Genomic DNA, 25,861 nt, shown 5'->3' with positions numbered 1-25,861 from the left:
TCTTCGGTGGATTGTCTGGACTAAAGGCCGGAGTTCCTGGAAGAAAAGCCCATGCAACCCTTGCCTAAAACCGACTACAGCCACGTTGTGATAAAAATTCCCAGGGTCATTGACGGGATTCGAACGCAAGCCATTTCCACAAAGATAAAAATAACCCGGATAACATCATAGGAACCGTCGCAATGTGATTGATTTGATGCGCCATGAAAATATACCAAACAAGAAGAAGAAGAAAGTAGCTGACACAGACGCTAGATGCAAAGAAAGTAAAAGTTTTATTTGGAAAACTGCTCAACCTATTGATACTCTAATACTATGGATTGATTTGAAGGTTTGGAAGCCAGAAGAAACTTGGTTAACCGAAAAACCAAACGTAAAGACTGTTGAAACCTGGAATTTTCTAAGAGCACGGATGGGTGCAAGGATTTAGTTGGGAAGAACCGTCACAATAAATTTGATATTCTTCAGTTACTTTATTTTTAGTCTCTTCATATCAAAAATTTATTACTTGCTTTTCAACCATCAGAACATACCCGGTACCGAACTTTAAATTCGTCCCGTAACAAAATTGTAACACAGGATATGTGTTCAACTGACCGCCATCCATTCAGGGTTCAGCTCAAAATTGGCTATTTTTTTCTTGTGATTTATTCACTCTACTTTTACTCCCTGAAACAACCTTCTTCTGTAGCTGTTTTCTGGGACAACAAGCAGTAGAAATTTAAATCCAGCTTGAATCATTGCTTCTGGTGTCTTAACCCCATCTACGGTACATTTCATGGGATTTTCATAAAAAAAGTAGAATGCAGATCGTAGATTGAACTAGAATAGCTCGCCATTGAACTAGGATAGTGATTTAATGAAATTTATTGATATTATAAGAACCATTATATCACTAAATTTCATTAAATCACTAAATTTATCACTTTGAGATTTGCATTGCCACAGTTGCTGACCACGATCAATGTTTTGCATAAAATGCTCCGAATTCGATATTCAGCGGTCTTTTACACTTCAAATTGTCACATATCAAATTAATGTGTACTTAGGGAAGTTTAAGGTAACATTCTGCTGTTAAAATCATGATCATATGTTTGTTCGTCATAGAGGTCAATTAGCTCTTCCAAACTTTACTGATGATCTTCTCTTTATTATGATTATTGCTGCTGCTATTACGCTATGAAGACCAAGAAAAATTGACGCTCCTTTGCTTTAGACTGGAATAGATTATTTTAAAGTTATCCTTTTAGTGGCACGGTGCGCAGATGAATAGTGAAAATCTAAACACTTCGTCCTACGTAGAGTATAATGTTTTAATTTATTTGAAGGAATATAGATAATTCTCAGATGTTTCATGAAACTTTAAAGAAAACAGAACAGGACATTTTGTAGAAGAAAGAACTTTATACTGTATAAGTAAATTAAACAGAGGTCTTTGTTTAATGAATTATGAGCTTCACTGAAGAAGTGACGTATAAGAATTATCTGTATTCCTTTAAAAAATTAAAACAGATTACACCGAATATAGGTTAAACTGTTTAAACATTCACTTTCTATTTCGCCAGGATTTTCTGGCTTATCAATCGGTGGAAAGGACTATGCTTTCTCATAATCATTTATGGAGGAAGAAAAGCAGACTAAACATTATGATTTATGGTTATTAGTTCAGATCTTACTAATTAAGATACGGAAATCCAGTTCCTCTTTATATCATGTCTGCCAAATGCTATCTCAAAAATTTTCTTAATCAGTGGACATTTTCAGTTGATATTGCAGTTCCTGGTATTATGATTATAGCTTTCTTTGAAAACACCAACGATCACACCATTTCTGAAATTCGCGCTGTGGTTCCGTATTGCCGTCCAATGAGAGGTCTTCGCTTGTTTCGTGAACAACTGATTTCTTTGAGCGTTAAGTTGCAAGAACTGCCCCGAGTGTTTCTTCTGCAAACTTATTCAGGCGAGAGTGTGCAGATTAATGGTGGTACGCGGTAGATTTAGCGATCATTAACTAAATATACTCCCTTCTTGAAGGGAACACTTTGAATTTCATAGCTTAAGGCTGTGTTTATACAAATCTAACCTTTCGGTGTCTAAACACTACGATATATCTCATTTAGCCTTCAGCCGTGGCATCTACTAGTAGACATATTTAGCATTCTCACTACGTTAAAATCGCTTCCTATCATTTCCCATATTTAACATCAGTCTGTTCCTGGAATTAATTAGAAAGGACAATCTACTGTATGATAAATTTTGTCGCGTGCTGAACCTCATTCCTAGAACAGCACACATGACACCGTCATTTTCGCGACTCTGGGAACTACTCCACAGCAACACAGTAAACCCCACGGAAAGAATCGACACCAGACTGACACTGATTTAATGGAAGATTCTGGATGTAAACGAAGGCCAAAAAAGGAAAGCTTCGCTTAAAAATACATGGCGAACAAAAACACATAATGAAACTTCATTTTCCGAATTTTAATTATGCAGAGGTTCGAACTCGGGCCCAAATTACATGAGTTTTAAATCTGTCTTTTGCAAACGTGCACTGAAAGAAAAATTATAAGCATATTAATTTATTTTCCAATTATCCTAAAGTATAAAACTAGAAACAAGAAATTCTATTTATGATCCACCCTCCTTGCCTTTATGGCTGTACCGGGCTGACTTGTAATAAACAAATAAATTAATTAGAGGTTTTTATACTCGTACCCAACAGAATAGAAGAAACACTAAAAATCTGATTCCTAGCGATACTTGTCGCAAGTGATTTTCATCTCCAAAAGCTTCGATGAAAGTCCATACTTGGACTCCAAATCGCTGTAATCAAATTCACTAAGTTGTTTCTGCATATTCTTCCCATCCATAACTTGAAGGATATCTAGAAGAGACTGAGATCTAACATCGCTTGAATTTAACGGTACATCATTGAAAACGGATCTGAAGGCGATTTCCAGGCTGTAAACTGAACCAAACCTAATGGTAACGCTATAAAAGGCTTCAAAGTCCATTAGTGAATAATCACATTCCGACAACTTTTTGCTTATAGAGGGAAATTAAAAATCTCAAGAGGAATTTGCGAAGTTCATTTACAGTGTTCCAATCCATGTCTTACTAAATCAAATACCGGTTCCCTCGACATTAACTCCTCTCACTTTGACTCCTCACAAACCCATTTATGAGTGAACAAGTCTCGATACATTAACTGTAGTTGTAAAATTACAATAATCGAATGCCAATGTTAAGGAAATGCTTCAGATCTCGATAATAAAATTTATTAAACATTTAAATAAAAATCGATACACAGATGTTAGCTATTCTAGTATCATGCAACAACATAAGGGATCCATCAAAGGATAAGATAAAATATGGCTACAGTTATGAAATGTAAATTAAACACTGTGTGCATAATTTTATGCAGTACAAAAATCCAGAATCCAAAAACTAGAAATTATAAGTTATAGTTTTACGAGAAATAATTTATATACTCGCGTATTTCTTCTCCTTAAATCGACAAATGATCGATTTGTGCAGGGAGGAGAGCTATTTATAGTGAATTGGCGAAGTCCAGCTTTCTTAATGGAAAATAAATATCCAGGGGTATTGTAAAACCCCCTCATAGCTGGCACAGTGTCTATGACCGCTGTTCTTCCACACCATGAAACAGCCTGGGTTCGATTTGTTTTTTACTGCCGAAGATCCCAAGTTTTCTTATCCTGCAACACAACCAAATTGATTATAGGAGTCGTTTGCTAAAAGTAATTCATAAGCAAGAAATAAACTGTGATGCCTCATGGTCCTAACTGCCTGGAAGCTTATTTCCGAACAACTACCCGATCACTAGTAAGTTATTAAAATTTCTAGGAAAATACAAGTCCTGGAAAAATAACTAGTGGAGCTTGAAGGGTCACTGGCCCATGTTCAGGAATTGCCGATCGAAAATATTTTTTTCATTTACTTTACAGAATATCAATATAACACTTCCTAACTTTTCCCTTTTTTGTTAAAGTGGATAAATCATGCATATTCACTAAGAGTACAACCAAATTACAATATCGCTACTTGAAATCTTCAGTGATTAAAAATTTCAGGTTTATTAATTAAAATTCATAATCTTTTCTTTACCATAATCCTTGTAAACATATTGCATATATTACCTATCTTCTACTAATCTGAAATCCTAACTGTGTTGATATCTAGCACCATAAAGAACCCTTGCGTCACCCTTTCCTTTTGTATGTCAGGTTTTTCTTCCATTCACGAGTTTTCTGCGACAGCGTACTCTTAAGTTTTCCACTTGTCACTCGCCGGATAAGTCTTATTTCGAACCCAATTGACGAAATTCTTAAAGGCCACTTCAATCGCGGAAGGTGTACAGTTTTCCCCGTGAGTAAGTCCAACGAGACTCAATTTGTTCAGCTTGCGTCTCGTGCAAATCGGCTAGTGGATGCGGGATTCTTCTTTATGGTCTTCATCATCTTACTTGAATATAGGAGACTGATGCACCCATACGACTTGCGCTTTTTCCTATAGGTGCTGGTAATAATACATTTAGTTTAGTACGTGTATAATCGTGCCCTGCCTCCACGTGGCATGGACGGGTTCTAGGAAGCAGCCTTCCTGGTGATCACTGCTTCCTGGAAGATAAGTGGCCAGAAGCAGCCAAACAACACAACACACACACTGCGCAAACATAGCGCTACACTTTTTTCTGGCCATTCTACAGAGTTCTGTATATCATCACAGAAAACCATGGCGGAGTTGAACTAACGTTTAGAGGCCGCCTTACATAAGCCACGACACATGTCCATATCAAGACAATATAAATTAATATACCATATCAACTATTTGACTATATTAACATTTGGCCATAGGATGACCAAAATTGTCAATGTGCTAAAAATCGCCACTAAATCAACCTTTCCTTGAGAACAAATATTCTGTATTATTCATTTAAATTCTGACTCCATCTTCAGTTCCTCCCCCCCGTATTGGCTATCAAAAACTTTTTCCCCTCACCACTGAAAAAAATATCCACGGTACTGAAGTTCACCATAGGGTTCATTAATTATCATTATTTTGGAGTTCTTGTTTATACTCCGGCATGACCACCAAGTCAGAGGAGTTTACAATAAATCATTAATACAAACATTAATCGTATTTAGCTGTCACGGACTTCAAAGCAAAGAAAAGTGCTCTCTGGATATGGATGCAAAATCTTTTGACCTTTAACATACTGTCCCATAAAAAAAAAACAACAGTTATTATCAATCCATTGAATAGTGTCCTGAAGATGTTCTAATATGAACTTCCGATGAAAATGATGACATTTTTATAGAATATTACTATTAGGGTGGCCGCAATTGCATAACTATAATTATTTTAAGATTTCATCGCCTAGATAAAATCTTTCAGTGTTAATGCGACTAGTGTAATTTAAAAACTTGAGTCTTAGATTATACAAGAGATACTGAATTATCCGGTTAATGAGTCCATGTAATGTTCCTGGCCCATATAACTTCAAACATAACTAGAATTTGGATGCGCATTCTTATATTGGTGATTGTAACAACCGTTTTGTTCGAAAAATCAAAGATCGATTATAATTTGTGCTGTAATTTTTCGACATTTCTACTTGTATGACCCGTTTCAAATAAAGCAACTCAGAGAGAGTTTTACATATTCTTTAAATGTGTATTTTTCCATATTTATGAGGAATTTTTATCAATGTAAAGGATATACTCAATTACAAATATATAGCATCTTTAAATATTTAAAGAGAAACCTTCTTAAAAAATCTCTTTAATAATTATCTTAAACTCTTTCATTAAAATGAATAGTTAAGAATGTATTACCACATTGTAAAGCTACATTAACAGTTGAGAGGAGAGAAGAAAGCCATAGTTTTCCTTATGAATAACGTCTACGCTAACCTACTAAAAGTTATGGTGGCTCCATATAAGTGCCGAAATTTCAGCTCTAAATTAAAATGGCATCCAGGAACTGAACTGTGGATTTCCCATTGTCATAATTCATTGTGGTATGTGAAAAGAAGTATTCGGTTAACAAAGTATGAAATCTTTGCTTCATGTATAATATAACGTGTAAATTTTACCACAGTCTCAGGAAAAAAACCTTCGCCCTTTTTTTACTTTCTGAACGCTGCCGTGTGGAATTTCCATCTGGGCAATTAGATGGCCGCGTGACTCCTTGAGCTGTAATAGTAATGAAATGGATTGCGTGCCAAATGAACCCACTGTTTAACAGTTATATTAATTTCCTGATTCGGTGAATGCTTTGACAACTGTATTGGTTACACTATAGTGCACTTAAACTGCAAGCATAGATTCGGAACCCTAGTACAGTTTAACCTCACTGCATATTTAAATTTATCGTTGGCCCTTTCGCTCGCGCTATTAACGAACAACCGCCCTTTTAAAAATGTTTGCAATTTCTGTTGATCCCAATAAGCTACGAGGTATCTTCATTTTGATGGATCAAACTTGGGCAAAATAATATTCTTATTAGAAAGATGTTCGTTTTAGAATGAGAAAATTCTTTTCAATATCCGACATTCAAAACCTGGTAGCTGATCACGATAATTGCGCTGTTATATTGCATTAATAATAGACAAAGATCGCTTAGCAATACCAAATATGTTGAAGTTCCTAAACAGCACAATCTACGCATGGACCGAAGTCCCAAACTCGAACTAAGAAGAATAAATACTGATAATTCGAAGCTGATTAAAATATTGATATTTAATATATTTATTAATATTTATTTCTTGATATAAATACATTTATATTAATAATCTTTCCCTTCTGTCTATTATATCTATAAAGATAGAGATGTAGCGAATTTTTGATGCGGTCTTTGTAGAAAAGATAAAGCATGATTACGTTATCATGCTTTATTAAATAAACCATTTCCCAGATAAATGAGAGCATGGATAGATGTCATTAAAAATATTTTGTACAATCCATAGCACTCGCTCATATTTGCCAAATTTCGATTCATGAAAGCTAACGTTTATTACAATTAAATTATTATTCAAAGCGCTATTAAATTTCGTACTTGTCAGTCATTTAGTAACTTAGATATTTCTTAATGAACACTGCTTCGGTGTTTATGTCCAGTTGAGCTGTACAGTAACTCTTCCAAGAAATGTAGATGGCCTAGTCGCGTTCATTAAAATGCGGTACTCCGGTTTCCATCTGTTTTGCTTTTCTCCACATAATAAACACGGTAAGGAACAACACAGGTGCGAGGTGCCTCATGCACACCTGTTTTTACGCAGATCATAGCTTGTAATATGAAAGACAGCGGTATTCTACAAATGTCACAAACGCTGCATCATTTTTAGAATATAGACAATGAAAAAAACAAAGTAGTACAGTTCCTTAATTTTTATTTCTATCTCAAAACCCTTTAGCATCTTGCAGTTTAAAATTTATTCTAAAAGATCAGAAAGAAAAATATTTCGATTAATGTCCATATCACAAATATCTCGATGGACTGCTTTAACTAAATTTATTACTTCAATACAGGTTTAAGACACGCAATAGACGAAAGCCGAATTAAAAATCGTACATATTCATTTAAACCATTAAAATGCACTTGGTGATTGTACATTCTGTTGATATCTATCCACGCTCACCAAAGTTTTGGGGAGTGCTTCTTTGCCCATCCAGTTAATGGTAGTGGGTAGCTCCATCGCTGATGTGCCTACCACCATTAAAATATATCAAAATTTCACAATTAAGACTCATAAAATAGTATTTAAATTTTAAAGCGGTCCACTAACAACATGCACAATCAGTTTATGTAGGTTCGATCTGATTGACAGCCTGCAGTACTTTGAAGCTCTACAGAGAAGCTACATTTTCAGGGAGAGATTATTAAGAGGAATAAGTTTGCTAAACATTGAATATAAGTTAGTCTGCCTTACCTTGCGTTTGAGTCGGTGATGGAGAGCCCCAGGCTCCTTTATACGATGGCTCTGGAATATAAACAGAGTGTGTTATCAAAGATGAGAAGATAGGGGTCATTCTAATTACGCTAAAAACACTATTCTATCTTTGAATGAAATTTTCAATAAAATGACAGTAACTCGTCTTAGGGATGGCGAATTGCAAAGCTAACACCGCATTAACGCAAACAAACACAATGCGCGCTACAAAGACAGTGACATTTACCGGTGAACAGCATGGGCAGATTGCCGACGGGAGAGCCGTTGCTGTAGGGTACGAAGTCCGTTGCCTTGCTACCTTGCATCCACAGCCGGTAAACGTCGGCCGTCCCGTAGCGGCACGGGAGCTGATGAGGGCAATCGCCGTCTCGAGCCACGGTGGTAGACTTTGCGCTGCTACAGGCGCTGTTGTCCACTGGACTCGCGGCTGCTGCGGCACGGCATGCAGTGCACGTGCAGGAAGAGGAACGGTGGCTAAGATGAAGCACGGTAGTGCCTGGAAGGTCACTGTCGGGCAGTGATGCCTCGAAATCCTCCACCAAGACGGTCGTAGTGTCAGAGGTCAAGCTCTTCGTGCTGCCGCGGTGGTCTCTACGCACAGCTAGTCGCGGGGAATTGTCATCGGGACGGTTTTTAGTCCGTAGGACATCCGACTCGAGTTTAGTCGCTGTTATTTACGAGTAAATGAACGCTACGACGACGACGACGACGAACGGGGGGAAAAGCCGACCGTTTCGGGCTACATGCACACACACACAACAACGCCAGGCGTCTGCGTGACCGAGCAGTGGGGAGACACGCAAACCACCCCTCTAAATTCTCGCTGACTTTCCGCTGAAATGTCAACCATGTTTCGATCGATTAGCGCTGCTCACTTTATAAATGTCCAACTAATAGCAACTTTCAACCGCAACACCGCGTTCAGCCCCGGGATCAGGAACGAGCCAATCAGAATGGAGAACGGGCTATGACGTCCGGCATGCGTGTCAAGTATCTGTTCCCGCTCTTCCGCACCGCGGCCACCAATCAGAGCATGCACGAGTCGGCGTTCCCCGGCAATGTTAATGAATTATGCTTATTTCCTTCCTAAGGAATACACTTTTCCTCCTCGTTGTCAATAGACGGAAACACAGTAAGAAGGCTCCGGAACTAGGAACTTGGTATTTCCTCAATCAAAGGAGCAAAGCAACCGCTCGCAGTAAGGAACATGGCAAAGAGAGGGTGGATGTAGAATGGCAGCAAAGAGAGAGAGAGGGAAAGAGAGAATGGCAGACACTGCGAAACTTTACCTTGAGTTCACGTTGAAGAATTCATAATTGTTGCCTGTTATACAGGAAAGAAGTCTTTGGTTAATGAAAGAAATTCCATTTGATACGACATCCCCCAGATAAAGCGCTGGCTCTTTTTGTGTCAGAACTACTTTTGTCTCCTTCGTAGAACCTTGAGAAGAATGGGATCACAAGAAGAGAGTTGTTCTCCACGGATTGCACAGAGCTACAAGATGCCACCTGAACGCATCGTCTGAAATAAAAGATTTCCTGATTTCTTAGATTTTTCCTCAAAGGGAGGTCTCGGATATAAAAGAGTTTCTGGAATACTGGTAGCTGAGGAAAAGAAAGATGAGAGAGAAAAATATAAATCACAAATGGGAGAAGAAAGGAGGTGAAAAATAGAGCGAATAAAAAGAAAGAGGTGAAAGTCAAAACAATAGATTTATAAAAACAGAAAGATAAGTTAAAATTAAAATTGACAAGGCAGAAATAAGTCATACTGAGAGGGCAGCTGCGTATCCCACAACACAAGCCCCTATTTCTTTGTGTCTGAATAAGGGGAGGGGGGAAATGGATGAATTCCTGTCACCTTGGACTATGGCTAATCTTCCGGTTGTTGATTTTAATCCTGAAGATAACGCATAATAATCGAATTTCTTGGTGGGGTATTGGGTTGCTTTATAAGTAGCACCGAGGCGACTAAGGACATGAGCCATCAGCATATTGAGTGTGTAAGAAAAACTCCGATTTTCAAAAAGGGAAAAAATTCTGTTCGAGACAGGCTAGTTCCTTCTCTATTTAAGAAAATCTTTTTATAAGAACTTCTTCCAATCTATTTTAGAGAGGGGGGGAGGGTTTGAGAGGAAATCTAACCCGCAAATCCGTACCTGCGCACAATGATGAATTATTATTTTTTTTTCTATTAATTTTTATTAATACTCTTATGATGCGCTTGAATTAAAAACAAACATAGACCGCAAAATATAAAAGAAAAGGTGTTTCAATAAACTTGAGTTTAAAAACAATTGGAATTAATAAAATAACTAGTAAATTTAAGGAAATAAATTTTAAACATCATAGAAATCATCATAAATAACAATTTTGTTTTGAATATTACATTTTTCAAATATTTTTTAAAGCTTTCTTTTAATCGACCACAATATTTATGAACAAAGGAATATTGTTCGATCTTAAACATTGCGAATAATATTTAAGAGTGAACAAATATTGACATTCTTCTTTTTTTTCTAATGATGACTTCAGTATTCATCTTATATTAGCATTGGTAAATGCACATGATGCAAGAAAACAAGCTTATATAGCACCAGCCAAAAAAAAAAAAAAATCAAATTTCCAAACGTTTTTCAAGTTCTATCTTGAATCTATTTAAGCTATCAACTTCTACGACAGATAGAAGTTTGTTCCAGCAATCAACCACCCAGTAGCTAAAAGCAAACTTCCGAACATCTATCCAACATCTGTCTTTCCTCAATTTGAATTTATGCCCTCTCAGGTGATTATTCTGAGCAAGAGGAAGAATCCTAACTGCATTGAGCATGCTAAAACCATTCAAGGCTTTATACACCTCAATCAGATCACCTCACAGGTGCCTGGTCTCCAGCCACTGTAATCTGCAGAATTTAAGCCTATGTTCCTAAGAGCAACCCTTCGCTCCATTCACTAATCTTGTTGCCCTTCTCTGTACTCGTTCCAGCAGCTCTACATCCTTCTTGAAATGAGGCCTCCAGACCTGTATACAGTACTCTAGGTGTGGCCCAACCATTGCCTTATACAATGGAATAATCACCTCCTTATCCCTGCTAACAAAATTTCTATATCATTGACAAAATACTATGAGCTACTCTTGCAGCCTGTCTGCACTGCTCAGAAAACTTCATATCTGCCTGCACAATTACCCCAGGTCCTTTTCGTTCTCTGCCACTGTCAGCGTAGTACCACAAGGTTTTTGCATTTTCTACTCCGATCCAAGCCCGAGGCGGGATTCGAACCCGCGACCTTTGGGTTGCTAGGCAGGCACTTGACCCACCCGGCTAGCCCGGTCGGCGATACGTTACTCTGTGGTTACTGCTACCCATATGCAGTACCTTACATTTGTCAATGTTAAACTTCAGTTGCCACCTCTCAACCCATCTGCTCAACCTTTCTAGATCCTGTTGCAGCAGCGTACTGTCATTAGTGTCATTAACAACCCTGCCGACCTTCGTATCATCTGCAAACTTGGTCATTAAACATGATATACCATCATCAATATCATTAATAAATACAGAAAACAACAACCGACCCAACACTGAACCCTGAGGGACTCCACTAATAACATTAGTCCACTGATTACCACTCTCTGTCTTCTCCCACTTAACCATCCCTTTATCGAATAAAATATCGAAGTTTTAAGTATAATCAGAGATATCTAAAAAGGTTCATTAAGACACTTGGTTAAAATAACGATTCAGGAATTTTGGTTTCTCTGTATTAATTTTCAAATTTTATTTGAAATTTTTCTATACACTGATTTTTTTCTAAACACTTGTATTTCTCCTCCCCAATCCTTTCTAAAAGCACTTTTTCTCTCTCTGGCACCTTCAGCGTAAAAAACACTTAAAATTATAGCATTTAATATTAATTTCATTCATTAAGAATAAAATATCGAAGTGTTAAGAGTAATCAGAGCCATTAACTATTTTAAAATCACTACGATTCCTTTTGTGAACCCAATTTAGCGATGAGGGGAAAAAAAGCAACGTTCGTGATTCCACCAACATCAGTAGCGTTTCCTTCGGCCATTTACTTATTTAAAAACTTAATTGCGGGTTAGCAGAGCCATTAATTTTTACGCTGGCGATTATAGGCTTTGAGTAGTCACGGAATGATAAACAGGGTGATTTACTATCAAGGATTTAGTCTTGTTAGCGACAAGACCCCGGGTCTGCTCAACGGGTGTGCACAGTAATTTCCGTCCGCCTCTAGTTCCGCGAGCAACAGTCCCGGTAGAGATTTGATGTCGGGTTTCAAAGCGTATGACGGTTTAATGCCGGTGTCAGTACCGGATATTGTGTCCCTGCAGGAAACAGGCCTAACATACGGATTGTCGAAGACTTTGTAACAATCAGATCCATACGAGAATTGAATACTGCGAGCTCGGGCGCGTTCATTTTTTTCCTTCGGGTACCCCCTTCCCTTTTCTTCCCCTCGCCATCCTAATCCACTCCTTCATTATGAAGTTGCTCCATTAAGCTTTACAGGGAACAGGATTCTAATCCCCCGATGATCAGCCGAGTGACGATTCTTCGCCAGCATCCCTGCGTTTGGGGTAATAAACCCCTGTGGGCTCCGACTGTCACCTTTAACATGAAATTATGACCCACTGCAGTTAATGATTTTGAGGGGATTGTTGCTGAGATATCTTTCATTGAACCCACACATTATTTACCCCACTCTCTATTAGGGACAGGCTTTTGTTGTTTGAACAGCTTTGGCTTATTTCGTTGGGATGAAACGCACGTGTTCTAGTGATTCAAATAGAAGTCTCTGATTGGTGTTTTGTCTTTTTTTTAGTAACTCGAATTTGTTTTGTCCAGGACCGGCTAAGTTTCATATATTGGTTAGCTGCGTACCCCGCCATGAAATGAGAATACTTGGATGCTGGGAGAAAGAGATGTCCAATTAATCTTCCCAATGTTGATTGATTTACGTAAGCGTTTCTTAATTGAAAATTGGTCATATCGCACCACCTAGAGAGAGAGAGAGGGAGAAAAAGAAGTGGGTAACATTTTTCTTTATTATGGTTATTGGCGGTTCTTGACAGATGTTTCACGTGTTATGATGGAGAACGTTTCTTTTCTCAAAGCTGTTTAGCGGTTGCTTTCAATTGAAAAAGAATTTTATTAAAAATTCTATTATTTTTATTTTACAAAAAAACCCCTGCTTACTGGTAAAAGATTTAAAATGTATAAAAGCTATTTTTCGCAAAAGAATAGCAAGATGTAGTAACTTCCAATTATCAGGTATAATTAGGAAATGAAACTGTCCGGATTTAATCAGCAGTATGAAATAAGATCTAGGAAATGTAAAATAGTAAATTTATTTCCAAAATACTCTTTTCATATTTATAAAAACATACTACAGCGTGGGAATATTTAGCGTGAAATTTAAAACAAAAACATAAGTTTTGAAAAAGGAAAACAATGAAGTTCACTTTTTTCCCTTGGGTTTCTTTCTTGTCTTGTCAGCGAGAATGGCGTGCCAGTTGTTCCATGTAGTCGAGTAAAAACTCATTAAAGCCTATACCGAGTGGACAGAAATCATAGGATACCAACCTAGTAACAGGTAGGCCCACTTTTCGCCAGGATAAGGGCAGGATTTGTGCCACCGCGAAGCATTGAGTCCACTAATTCACGAAAGCGTTCCACAGGTATTTCCATCTATGCTTGCTGCACCGCTGTCCATAATTCCTTCGCATTCCTGGGTGGAGGATCCAAAGCTCGAATAAAACTTCCCACATCATCCCAAGGATGCTTCACGGGGTTCATGTCCTGAGAACGGGGAGGCCATTCATGGTATCTGCGGAATGCTCTTCTAACAGTGTTCTAGTCACCACAGCTCTGTGAGGAAGCGCATTGCCCTGCCCTGTCCATAGTCCTGTGGGTGCACGATGACCATGAAGGGATGCAGATGGTCTGCAAGGAAGGATACAAACCTGGACCGTTCAGGGATGCGTCTATACATACCAGACACCCCCACGTGTGCTAGTTGAATACGCCTCAGACCATTACGACCGTCCACCTGCCTGAACAATTCCTTGTTGACATGACGAGTGCGGCGCCTCAGTAGCCAGGTGGGCAGGAGCAGCAGTGCGTAGCACACGCTTCTTGATTAGACCGGGGTTCGAGCCCGTGATCATCAAATATGAAGGATGCGGAAAGGTCATGGAATGACCACCGCATATCCCCGGAGCAATATGGCCTTAGTTGCTAATGCTCCTAAAACCAAACAACAATAACATGGCCGGTGCATAGCTTCCTGTGGTTTCCGCCAGATACGCACCCTCCCGTCATCTCGAAATAACTGGAAACGGGACTCATCGGACCAGGAGACCCGTCTCCAATTATCCAAGGTCCAGTGCCAATGTTTAGTTGAGTCCTGTGTTGTGGTGTTAACAATGGGACCTTGGAGGATCAACGGCTGTCACATAACCTATTGCGACTAATGTTCACCTGATGGTCTTGGTGGAGACGTTTCTGGCATCTCCCTCATTGAAGTCGGCTGTGATTTGTGCCACGGTCACTCTCCGGTTGGCTGAAGCAATGCGAGTCTGACATCGATGGCCACGTTCATCCACCACCTTTCTCCGCCCACAGAGCTGTCCACGATGAGATGTTATTCCGGAAATGGCGTTTTCCCGATGCACTCTTGATACTGTCGAACGGGGAGGGTGCAATTTTTGTACCTCCAAGATAGTGACCCATGCGTCATGCACCCACTATCATCCCTATTTCGAAGTCGGTTAACTCGCAACGTTTATCCTTACTGACATCGAATTACTGTCTAAGTGAATGCAATGTACCTATACACCTGCCAAGCGGTGGGTTCGTCTACTAGCGAGTTGCCTAGGAACCAAGTGTCCCATGAATTCTACCCTTTCAGTGTACACTTTCGTAAATTTTTCGTGTTTATTGACGAGCTTAAATATATTAACACTAATAATAGTAGAACTGAAGAATTATATGAAAACAGAGATGGGGATAGAGTTTGAGAAATTCGGGACCTTGTCTACAGGAGCATAATAGAAGGTACAACTGTAATGGATTACACGTATTTGTTTTCATTATCCAACTTAGATTTCTGCGGATTAATCCGTAGCCCGAATAATCGAGAGATACGTTGGATTTAGACCCTCATACATGCTTAGCACGAAAGCGAACGGTAGATCTGCCACCCGCGAAGAAGTTGCCTTTCAAACAGGATTATTTAACGATACTGCTTTTCTCAGCATTTATCCCAACAAATGTGCATAGACACAGGCCTACAGAGAAAACACAAGGAAACCTAATAAAAGGCTGGAATTCATATTTGTAAACTTCCATGGCGTTTTTGACCTTTGTATGTAAACTAAATTAAAAATCATTAAACTCAATTGCGTACAGCAAATATCTTTGGACTTGAATGAAGGTTGCAAAAAGGAATAGAGACAGTCCTCGACGTGCATCGCTGGTGTATTTTATTCTTCATGGAAGCCGCGTACGCTTATCATATTTTGATTCTCACTGCTTTCATTACATTTTCTTTAAACAATACAAATACACCAATAAGAAAATTTACGTAGATGGAAATTATAAAAAGAAACAAATCTAATCATAAATTAAAATGCCTTTGATGCACAAAAGAATTTAGATACGTAGATCACCGAGTCAATTTTGGCCGAATTTGTTTTTCTGAAGAAGAATGACTTCTTCTGGTGATGTTTTTGGTAATTTTTAATCGCTTTAATTTATGTAATCCTCAGAAATGTCCAATGAAGTAGTAGGACGGCCATGACATTGAACGTGAATCAAAAAGTGGCGAAATAATTGCGAGGGCTGTTTAAAAAGTAAGGTAACATTTGAGTAGAAACCCTGCCTTTTTTTTATCAGTAAAACGTTTTATGAATAAAGACATACAGATCGTATCTGGTGACTAAACTAAAATGGCTGGCCTACTAAACGCGGACAAATGAAGAACTACACGCAGTTATTCAATTTCTGCATGAAAAAAAGGAACTATGCCACAGAAATTCATCTGCGAGTTGTATATAATCAGACGGTCTTTCCAAGAAACAAGTCTGTTTTTGGTACGATCATTGCTTTTTTTTTTTTTTTTCATGATGGTAGCACGCCCATCCTGTCTGCTCAAGACTGTGGTTGCAAGTGTCTGTCCATCTACCACATAATCTCGACTTTGCTCGCTCTTTCTGTCTTTAATATGTTTGGGTCTTTGAAAAGATTTTCCAATTAGTTGTTGCCACCTTACAGCTCAACTTTAGTTGAGCTGTAGGGTGGCACAACTAATTGGAGTGGCAAAACCAACTGGAAGTATCCTGAGAAACTTTCTATAAAGTGGACGTGGGAATCAAGCATCCTAATTCTCATTACCAAACCGAGAAATTCACGCAAACTACCGAAATTTGAAATTCCTTTCTGCCAATCAAGAAAACAAAAGTGGTGTAAAGATTTTTGCCTCGGGTTCATGACAGACGTCAACCGGTTGTGACTTCTTTGTGGTGACTTCAAAATAATTATCAAACGTCTAAAGTCACGAGTAACGGTGATGCCAGTATTGCGATCAAATCCTGTTTATCTCCACGTGACTCACCTCTCGTATCGGACTTGTTCAGAAATATTCGCTACAGAAACACGAACAAACTCCCTCATTACGTGACGAGGTGGTTGGGAGGCACACAATAACGGTGTTTAAAAGATAAGGCGTTAACGAAAGACGGGTAACCAGACACCGTTGTACGTGGTGTCAGCATCGATGCGATCGCCCTGACATGTAATGGCAGACGAGAAATTTAGGATGAAGGAGATTAAATCGCGAAACGCAGACCTGTGCTTTGAGTCTTGTCACATAGCGCTGGTCAATGATACCCAGAAGGGGATGTAGGAGAAGAGGGGATAGATGAACGCATCGTGTCACCATTCAATTTGTTTGTACCTTCCAAGACCGCGACTCCAATTGATTATATCGTACGGCATGCTCCGTCGTCCCTTCCCCTCCCTTTCAAACGGGCCAAAATGGGACTGTTCTTTAAAAGTACGCAGGGCCACGTGTCACCATGGTTAACACGCGGTAAGGGACGCGGAACTGGTCCCTGCGAATAAAGACACTGTGTGCATGCACTTTTGTTAAATCCACTTTATAATATTCATGAGTAGGCTTAGTGTATATGGAGAGATAAGAGGGGCTGGGTGGCCGTTTCTCAGTGGAACCGTACGCGTGTATGATCCTGCTATGGTTTATACCCGTCTCAGGGACTACGTTAATTCTTCCCCCATAATAATTCCACTGTTTTACAAGGGAGAACTGGTATTTTTTAGTATTTTTCAATAAAGCATCATAAAACTATTTGTATTATAAGCTGTTCTAAGCACGGATATAAATACCACCCTATAACAGCTAAAAGTTTTTTTCGTGGTCTCACGAGGAAGGTTTCTTCAAACAGGCGTATCTTGTTATATAATTGAAATATTAATAAAATTCTTAGTTCATCTAAAAGGAAAAACATTTATAATTGCACAAAATGATCCCCAATGGATAATATCAATAAAATACTTTCAAACAGCAATAAATAGTGGATTGGACCAACAACGGAAAACATTTTGAACAAAACGAAATCTTGATTATGTAAAGTTTTTAAAGCTATTCCTCCATTTTTCGCATATTGGGATACAAGCGCGACAGGAAAGTCCATCACACCCAAACTCTGACAATATCCAGTTTATTTTATTTTCCCTACATCTTGCGCAGTTTCGCTGGAAGATGGACCTGACAGAGTCCTTGGGGTAATACTTAACAGCCAGATATATTGTTGCTCTTCGATCCTCGGTCATCGTTCTAAGAAAAAAAAATCACGGCGGCAGAAAAGAATGCAGAGCAGGTGTCACAGAGAGGAAGATAACGGGAGAAAAATGATATATGAAGACGAGCACCGAGCAAGTTGCCCTGAGCAACAGACGATAACAAGGAGAACTGATCCTGGGCAAAAGATCAGAAAATGGAAGAATGGCAAAAGGTAAAAATATTTTACATTTTGGAAATAACTTTACTTGAAGTAGGCTCAGGAAGTGGGGGAAACCAGATAACTTCAGAACCTAAGGGATAAAAAAAGTAAGGAAGCTTTAGGAGAATCAACAATAGGTTGGTGATTTTCCTCTTGCTTACAGGAATCCTTCATAAATACCCGTTTAATAAACTCTCCAATCTCACTGAGTTTAGTTTCTTTTTTCCACTATTCCCTGAAATTACTTCAAAATATATTAATAAAGCGGATCATTCAGGAACCGGTCTAAAATAATAATAGGAATGCACCCGATAATAAAATACCTGTTTTAGATAATAAATGCGCTCATAAATGCATTACGCTGAAGTACACTCTCTTGACAAAAGTAATAGAACGCTGCATTTCCGATACTACAAACAGTTTTCAAAAGCTGATGATCTCTAAATGACATCTAAGATTCTTTCTTCACTTTCGAGATATCTGATGCACCGTGGCATTGACGAGATTCTATGGAGTCTGTGGGAGAAAGTATTTCTGATCTGACGGGTTAATCCCCACCCTACTGTCCCCGAGACATTAACTAAAGGCAAACCGATACAGAGGTAACCCAAGACTGCTAATGGACCAGGAACTATTGGACAACAGTGGCAAAAAATGGAGTTATGGCATTAAAGGAGCAAGCCGGAGGAAGTAACGTGGAAATCCAATGAGGTCAGCTTCCGTCCACTAGTGTCCGGATTCGTTCGGACACGCGTCTTCTCTTGTGTGGAAACTGACCGCTCCTTCACTCTGAAACACATTAAACACTGACAGACGGAGTGATGTATCAGCACGGGAACTCTGTTCATCCTAAGTAACGTCAGAAAACAGGAGACCAGTTGGAACCATCGTCAAAAGGTTTTTTGCAAAAACAAAATAATTCGCAGAGGAATTCGTGGCTGTGTTACAAAACCAATTTGCTCAATGAGCACATTCCGAAAACTGTGCTGGTCACTTCTTATAATCACTATTACTGTTTCAGTGCTTTTAGAAACGAATTTTTTCCCATTCTTGTAGAAATAAGCGAAACATCCAGAAACTAAAATTGGGGAGGAAAAAAGAAAGAAAGATGATTCAAATCGTAATTTGTCATTATCAAGAAGAATTCCTTGTTGTTTGACTCCTTTTTGAAGAATTCCTTGTTGTTTGACTCCTTTTTGAAGAATTCCTTGTTGTTTGACTCCTTTTTGAAGAATTCCTTGTTGTTTGACTCCTTTTTGAAGAATTCCTTGTTGTTTGACTCCTTTTTGAAGAATTCCTTGTTGAAAAATTCCTTGTTCTGGCTATAAGTACCGATTAACTAGATATATCTGAAACTTTCTAGCTTATTATTCATCTGCCAATTTCACAAAATAAGCACAAAAGAGTTACCATTTGTAAATAAGATTTGAATAATTGAATTACAAGTGCACAGCATTTTGGGAGTTTTTGTACGATTTTTTCCGGAAGTTGGTGAAAGGGATAGCCGGAAACTACTCCCCCCCTGTCCGAATATGGTAAAACTACTCCCCAGCGCGAGCAGGAAATGAATGGTGTGTCATCAGTCGATAAGAGACGCGCTTCTGAAAGCGTTGAGAGGTATACGACCGAGATGGTCCGAAATCCCTCGCGCTGACGTCCCGGCCTGGCAGAAAAGTGTACGCAATTCTGTACATTTAAGATCATGCATTACAACTTAAATCCGTCCATCCATCTGTACTGGACCAATCGTACCTGAGATTTCTTTCGCAGAATGAACGGATCTGCTTGGTTTTGTTCCATCTGATGATGGAATAAAACCAAGGCTTGAAGTTAATGGATCTGCTAACTTCATGGCTGCTAAGTTCTCTGTCATATCGCAGCAGAGTTAATGTTCAAGTTTTTCTCTGCAAAATTCGAGATTTTCATTTCGAAAGCAGACCAACAAACCACAGATTATACAGTTTACGGGATGATGTACCAACATCTCATGGCTTTTGTTGCCTCTTCCATCATTAGAAACACAGTTCAAGTATTATGATTAGCGGTATAAATATTACAGTGTAGAGTCATTGAGGACTGCATGCTAATTCCCTTGCTTATCTCTCTCTCCATCTTGCACCCATTTCCTTGACTTCAAATTAGCATGCCATAAACAGTTCGTACAATTTTAAATGTGAAAGAGAGAAAGTTAAAAAAAAAAAAAAAAATCGTAGAAGGAAGTGAATTAAAGATTACAAGGAACTCCCTTTTGCTTCAAAACGAAAGAAAAAAAAATGGCATTATCGCTAATTATAACGTAACCAATCTCCGTAGGGACGATTCCCATCGCAGCATCTTTGTGTTCATTTGTACTCGTTGCTATGACTACGAAGGAGCGAATTTTGTGTTCGTGTGTAAGGGAGTGAGAGTGAGGAGGAGGAGAAAGAAGGATCGATCGTTAAGAACATAGTTCACGCAAGACGAAATCTATCCCACCAGCTTCGGTATGGTTTTAAGGTTAGCGAGAATCCCAACTAGATAGCTGGCACTATCGCCTGCGGTGAAGATGCATTTTCTAGCAAACTATTTTTTTCTTCTCTCTCTCTTACTCTCTCTCTCTCCCACCACTGCTTCCTGATCCGGGTGCTTTGTCACATGAGTTCCAATAGGCACTGCGCGAAGTTCTATTATTGCTAAGAGTCACCATGCGATTATGCCGATAGGTAGGCAGGCAAAGAGATGATGGGGGGAGAGCAAGAGAGAGAGAGAGAGAGAGTCAGTTGCTTTCTGTACTTCGCCTGCAGCATACGTATTGTAGCAATCCAGGGCCTATCTCCTGCTGAAGCGCTGGGATGAAGGCGAGAAGCCATTTGTTAGTCCAGATTCAACAGCACAGCGCCGCACATATTCAGGAAGTAGATCAGGATATGAGGCTGTCGCCAGTGCTGGGGGCTACGCGAGGTTCCATCAACAATGTTACTGCTACAACTGTTAAATGTCGGCCATCTAGGCGCTACTGTCACGCTGCCATCGCTAGCTGTATGCGTTCCAACGTCAACGGTGGACGAAAGTGTCTGTTCACCCTCGCCTTTTGTGTGCGAAGTCTGCAGAGAACTGGTCACAGCGCTATACATGAAAAAGGACAGCCACAGGACTGGGGATTGTTGCTAAGAAATGCGGTAGCCATTTACTTTTTTTTTTTCCTCTCTCTTTCTTTCTTTCTTTCCACCTTCACGGATAGCGTAGCGCACGTGGAAGGAAAAAAAATTCCTTAAAATATATCGGGAAAATGCACGTTGTATAAACACTACGTGCATTATAGCGTTTACATCTTCCCTTTTAACTGCAGCCTCTCGGAGTTCTTTGCGTACCTCTTCGTACCTGATTGGCCCATTCTCTTTTTCCTTCACTTTTACTCGCATTGTCCTTGCAGAACATTTCCCTAAACATTTTCCTTCGTAAGTTCTCTACTTTCATCTCTCTGATTCTTCCATCCCACAATTTCTGCCTCTCGCACTTCTTAAGTTTCTCTACCACTTTGAAAATCTCATCCACACACCATCCAGCATTTTGCCATTAACTTAAAAGATCAAAATTACCTTATCCATACTTCATAAAATACATTCTCTGTTTATACTCCAGGACGACCACACGATCACAGAAGTTCACACGACAGAAGAATATAAGGAACAGCACCGTATTTAGCAGTCACGCGCTTGAGCCCGGTCACTCAAAGCACGTGTACTTATGCACCCTCGCGAGTGACCACTCGGCTGTTGTCTTTGCACCTCCCTATATACTGCGACTACCTTTCAAGAGCCAGTTACTTAACCCTTCCCCCACTTAATACTCGATAGATGACGCTATCAAGTCCTCTGTACATATTTCGCTTTTTAGAGTTAGAAAATGGAAAGATATTTTTCGGAGACCAGTAAGATAGAAATAGGCAGCAGAAAAAGCGGAAACAAAGATAAAATGTGTGCAAAGAGAGAAAAAAATGCAATGGAAAACAAGGATAAACAAGATAAAATTAGAAATACTGAAGCAGGATGAAAATATGGTGGAAAATTTTTCAATATTAAATACAGTAATTCATTAATTTGGAATGACTCTGCATATTTTTCTAAAAAGAAAAAAAATATATATGCCAGATAATTTTATAAAATTTCGCCTTTCAATGGTAGTCGAGATATGCGAGGAAGAGTGGACGTTGGATGGGCGTGGTGAAGATTACAGGTGCTTCTGGATTTGCTGATGATTTTAGAAGGGGAAGATACGAAGAGAGAGTGAATGAATAAATTAATAAATAGTGACAATACCACAATATGAATTCAAAATATGTTCACTGAATAGTTCCTGTTCTTGCGAGTTCTGACACGTCGGCAGCTGACAGTAACAGTTCATGTTTGAACATGTTCAAATGAACAAAGTGACGCCTCGCCACATTCTTATTTTCGTCCAAGGCAACTTAAATACATCAGTAATTGAACAAATTCAAATTTTATATGCTGTTACAAACAGCTCAATTTGAAATGCCCGCATTCTTACAGTAAACTTATGGTGAAGATTCAGTGAAGCACCGACCACTTAAGAAAAATCTAAAGATGATGGCCGAAACTGGTTTCTTCTTGGATTGTTGCTATATTTCCGTTGGCAAAAACGATTGCTACTCAAGTACATTACTAGAACACAACAAAATTAAAATTTCGGTTACCCTCTCTCTTTGGAAATACTCAGTTTTTTTTTTTATAAACTTCAAAATTTAATCTTTCCTGTGGGGCAGCTCGACTAGATAAACAGCCCTTTGAGTACTTTAATTATATCGTTAAGGGAAATCAAATAGCAAGGTTTTTGACTCAGTCCCTTATGGGAGATTATTGTTATAAGCTGGAACATATTGGAATTAGAATTAATTGATATTCTTCAGACTGATATAAAGTCAGAAGAGGGGTTCCCCAAGGATCAGTTCTTGGACGCTGTTGTCTCTGATTTTCATAAACGACATCTACGATTGGATAGAAGGCTACGTAAAAATTTGCTGACGACCAAAAGATTGTTAACTAATGATCAGTACCAAGCAGCACTTTTTCAGGATGACTTGAGCAGGCTGCAAGGATGGTCAGAAAAGTGGCAGCTATGTTTTAATGCGGCAAAATGCAAGGTCTTGGAGAATAGCATCCCCAAAATGAATTGTACACTTGGTGGGGTTGAATTAAAAAAACAGAGGGGAAGAAAGACACCTGAGAGTTATATAAGGGCAGATATGAAGTTTTCTGAGCAATGTAAACAGGTAGGCAAGAAAGCCCCATGGTTTCCTATCGATGATTTATCCAACATCATCCTAGAGATATGAAGACCACAGTCCCACTATATAAAGCAATTGAAAGACCCCATATGGAATATTGTGTTCAAGTATGGAAACCTCTTCTGAAAAAAGACATTGAGCTTCTTGAAAGAGTCGAAAAACGGGCAACTCGCATGGGGAGATGGGCGAAAGGGCGACCATATGAGGAAAGACTCCGTATATGTGGACTATAGAGCTTGGCACCAAGGCACCTCAGAGATGACCTTATCGAAGTTTATAAGGCTGTGTTGAGGGGTTAATAAAATGAACGAAGGCGGAATTTTCACTGTTGTAGAGAATTCCAGAGTTCTGGGCATAAATTACACAGGAAGAGGCTTAGACTAGATTGTAGGAAGTTTTCTTTTAGCCAGCGAATCGTTGATTGCCGGAACAGGTTGCCTTCAAAAGTCAACTGGACAGTTACCTATGTGAGGATGGAAGCAAATGAGTTCTATTTTCTTATCCACTCATGTTTTTTTCTCCTCTTTTCGGCTAGTGCAGCAAAAGCCTGTGGCTTTTTTGCACTATATGACTATTACTAAATAATGTTAGTAATAATCTCTCATTCGTCGATGGGAATATTTTCTTTTGCACTATTGCTTCAACGCTCGTTAAGGAATGCTCTCTTAATTTTTTTATTAAATTTTAATTCTTTCAAATGCGCAGGTGATCGTTATTTATGAATATTTTTATGTGAACATATATTAATTTCATGTCAATTTAAAGTGGTAACTATTATTATGTTGTTTCTGTCATTCGTTCTTTAATGCGTTTTCCTTACTGCTTATTTGACTTCTGTTTATCTTATTAATAATCATTCCTGCACTTCATCGGCGCGTCTACCATAGAGGTTATAAAGGATGCCCCCCCCCTCTCTACCTTGTAGAAAAGATCTGCACTCAAATTCCATCTCGATGAGAGGATGTCCATTCAAACAGGCAAGTTGGAGACACCAGTTTACGCGATGATTGACACATCTTTATTCGAGAGACTTCCTTTGTGGACGTTCAGGTATTTTACAGTCAATATACGCAGTAAAGTGACCTTAAAATGTCTGCATAATGATACAAAAACTGCAAGTCCATTGACACTGCCCCCCTTCCCTGTTTAATATCACCCTGGAGCGGCACCAGGGACACCTCCAGCATCGAAAAAGACCACTCACCTAGTTTACTCCATTATTTAGCATCCTCCTCTTCTACTTATTTTTAGTTTGCCTTTTTCTCCATTCCTTTCCATTCGCGCCTCGTGCGGGATGAAAGCCTTAGTACAGTAAAAACGCGGATCTGCAGAAGCACAGCCACCTACAAAATGTGTGTGTTAACTTTGGCTATTTTAACGACCGAATGAGTGATTGATTACACCTTGCTCGCGCTGCCTGCACACACAACGAAGACTGGATCGCCTAGGGTGAAGGAGAAGAAGACAAGCCAGTTCCTGTGTCGTTTCCTCAATCACTGCATCGTAATCCACCCTTGCCGGCAACTTTAGTGCCGCTGTCAACGATGCTAGAGCGAGCTGGCTTATTTCCCCACGGTGACGCGAAGTTAGTTAAGAAAGGAAAGAAGAAATCTCGGAGCTTTTTCAACACGCAAAGAAAGAATCAAGACATTAACGTACAACTTCAAAGAGAAACATCTTTAAATTTATTAAAACAGTGTTCGTTTGGCAGTCCCTCCTTGGAATATTACTTATCGACGAAGATTTTTAAAGGTTTAGCGATAGAAAGCCACAAAAACTGTCAAAGAAGTTACAGGTAACCTTCTTATAGAAGTTTATGGAGTTATACTTCAGCTGTATATCGAAGAGAAAGAATTATCAATCTATAGAATTATCTTTATTTCATTGTGGTAAGTAATCTTGATATTATCCTAATTATTAGGATAACTAGTTTGCTGCTAGATTGCTCCTTTACGTAATGTATGGAACTTTGAGAAATATGTAATTGATGAAAATTCTTTACCAACTTTAGTTCCATTATGCACTTGACCACGTATGATTGTTCCTCACTTTCTACCCAGTTTGTTCGAGTTGTTAGTTCAGTTCTAATAGCTTGTATTTTAACGTAAGAATCTTGAAGTCCTACTGTCCGACTTCAAATAAATCAGTGTCTGCCCTCCCTTCTTTGTTTATGCTTATCTTATGGATATTATCACTCTCTATATCAGTGTTTCTCCCCAGAAAAGTCATCCAGAAATTTTGCGATTTCTTTGTCTGGTTACCATAGAAGCGAGACAAAGAATGGCTGATGCATTGGTGTCTTTTAGCAAACCGAAATGTGAGCTATAAATCCAGATAGCGTAGAAACAGTACATTTTGATATTGGCTGAGAAATATCAGATAGTAAGTAATTTCCTCTTCGATCAATGCAGATTTGGAAGACAGACAGAGTATTCCGTTATTACAGAAATCATTCAAAAACCACTGCAGGAAATGAAGAATTGAAAATTTGCTAAATTCGTATATCTGCTGATCTTACGGAAAATGTAAGAGATAAGAAAGCTAATGATGAAAATA

At 38.9% G+C, this 25,861-nt stretch overlaps 1 protein-coding gene across 1 annotated transcript in view; it reads right to left on the bottom strand.

Moving 5' to 3' along the window:
- LOC150079100 (retroviral integration site protein Fli-1 homolog) overlaps positions 1-25,861 on the bottom strand; it is a 170,446-nt gene that overhangs the window by 64,289 nt on the left and 80,296 nt on the right. Inside the window, exon 4 of the mRNA XM_090382952.1 lies at positions 7,957-8,007. Within this exon, the coding sequence (XP_090239078.1) occupies positions 7,957-8,007 (51 nt within the window). The remainder of the gene's footprint in view (positions 1-7,956; positions 8,008-25,861) is intronic.

Source organism: Mastigoproctus giganteus, chromosome 10 (genome assembly GCF_048544385.1).
Source record: "Mastigoproctus giganteus isolate SK-2022 chromosome 10, ASM4854438v1, whole genome shotgun sequence".
NCBI lineage: Eukaryota > Metazoa > Arthropoda > Arachnida > Uropygi > Thelyphonidae > Mastigoproctus > Mastigoproctus giganteus.
Note: the sequence above shows the minus strand (reverse complement) of the source record. Positions and strands in the feature narration are given on the sequence as shown.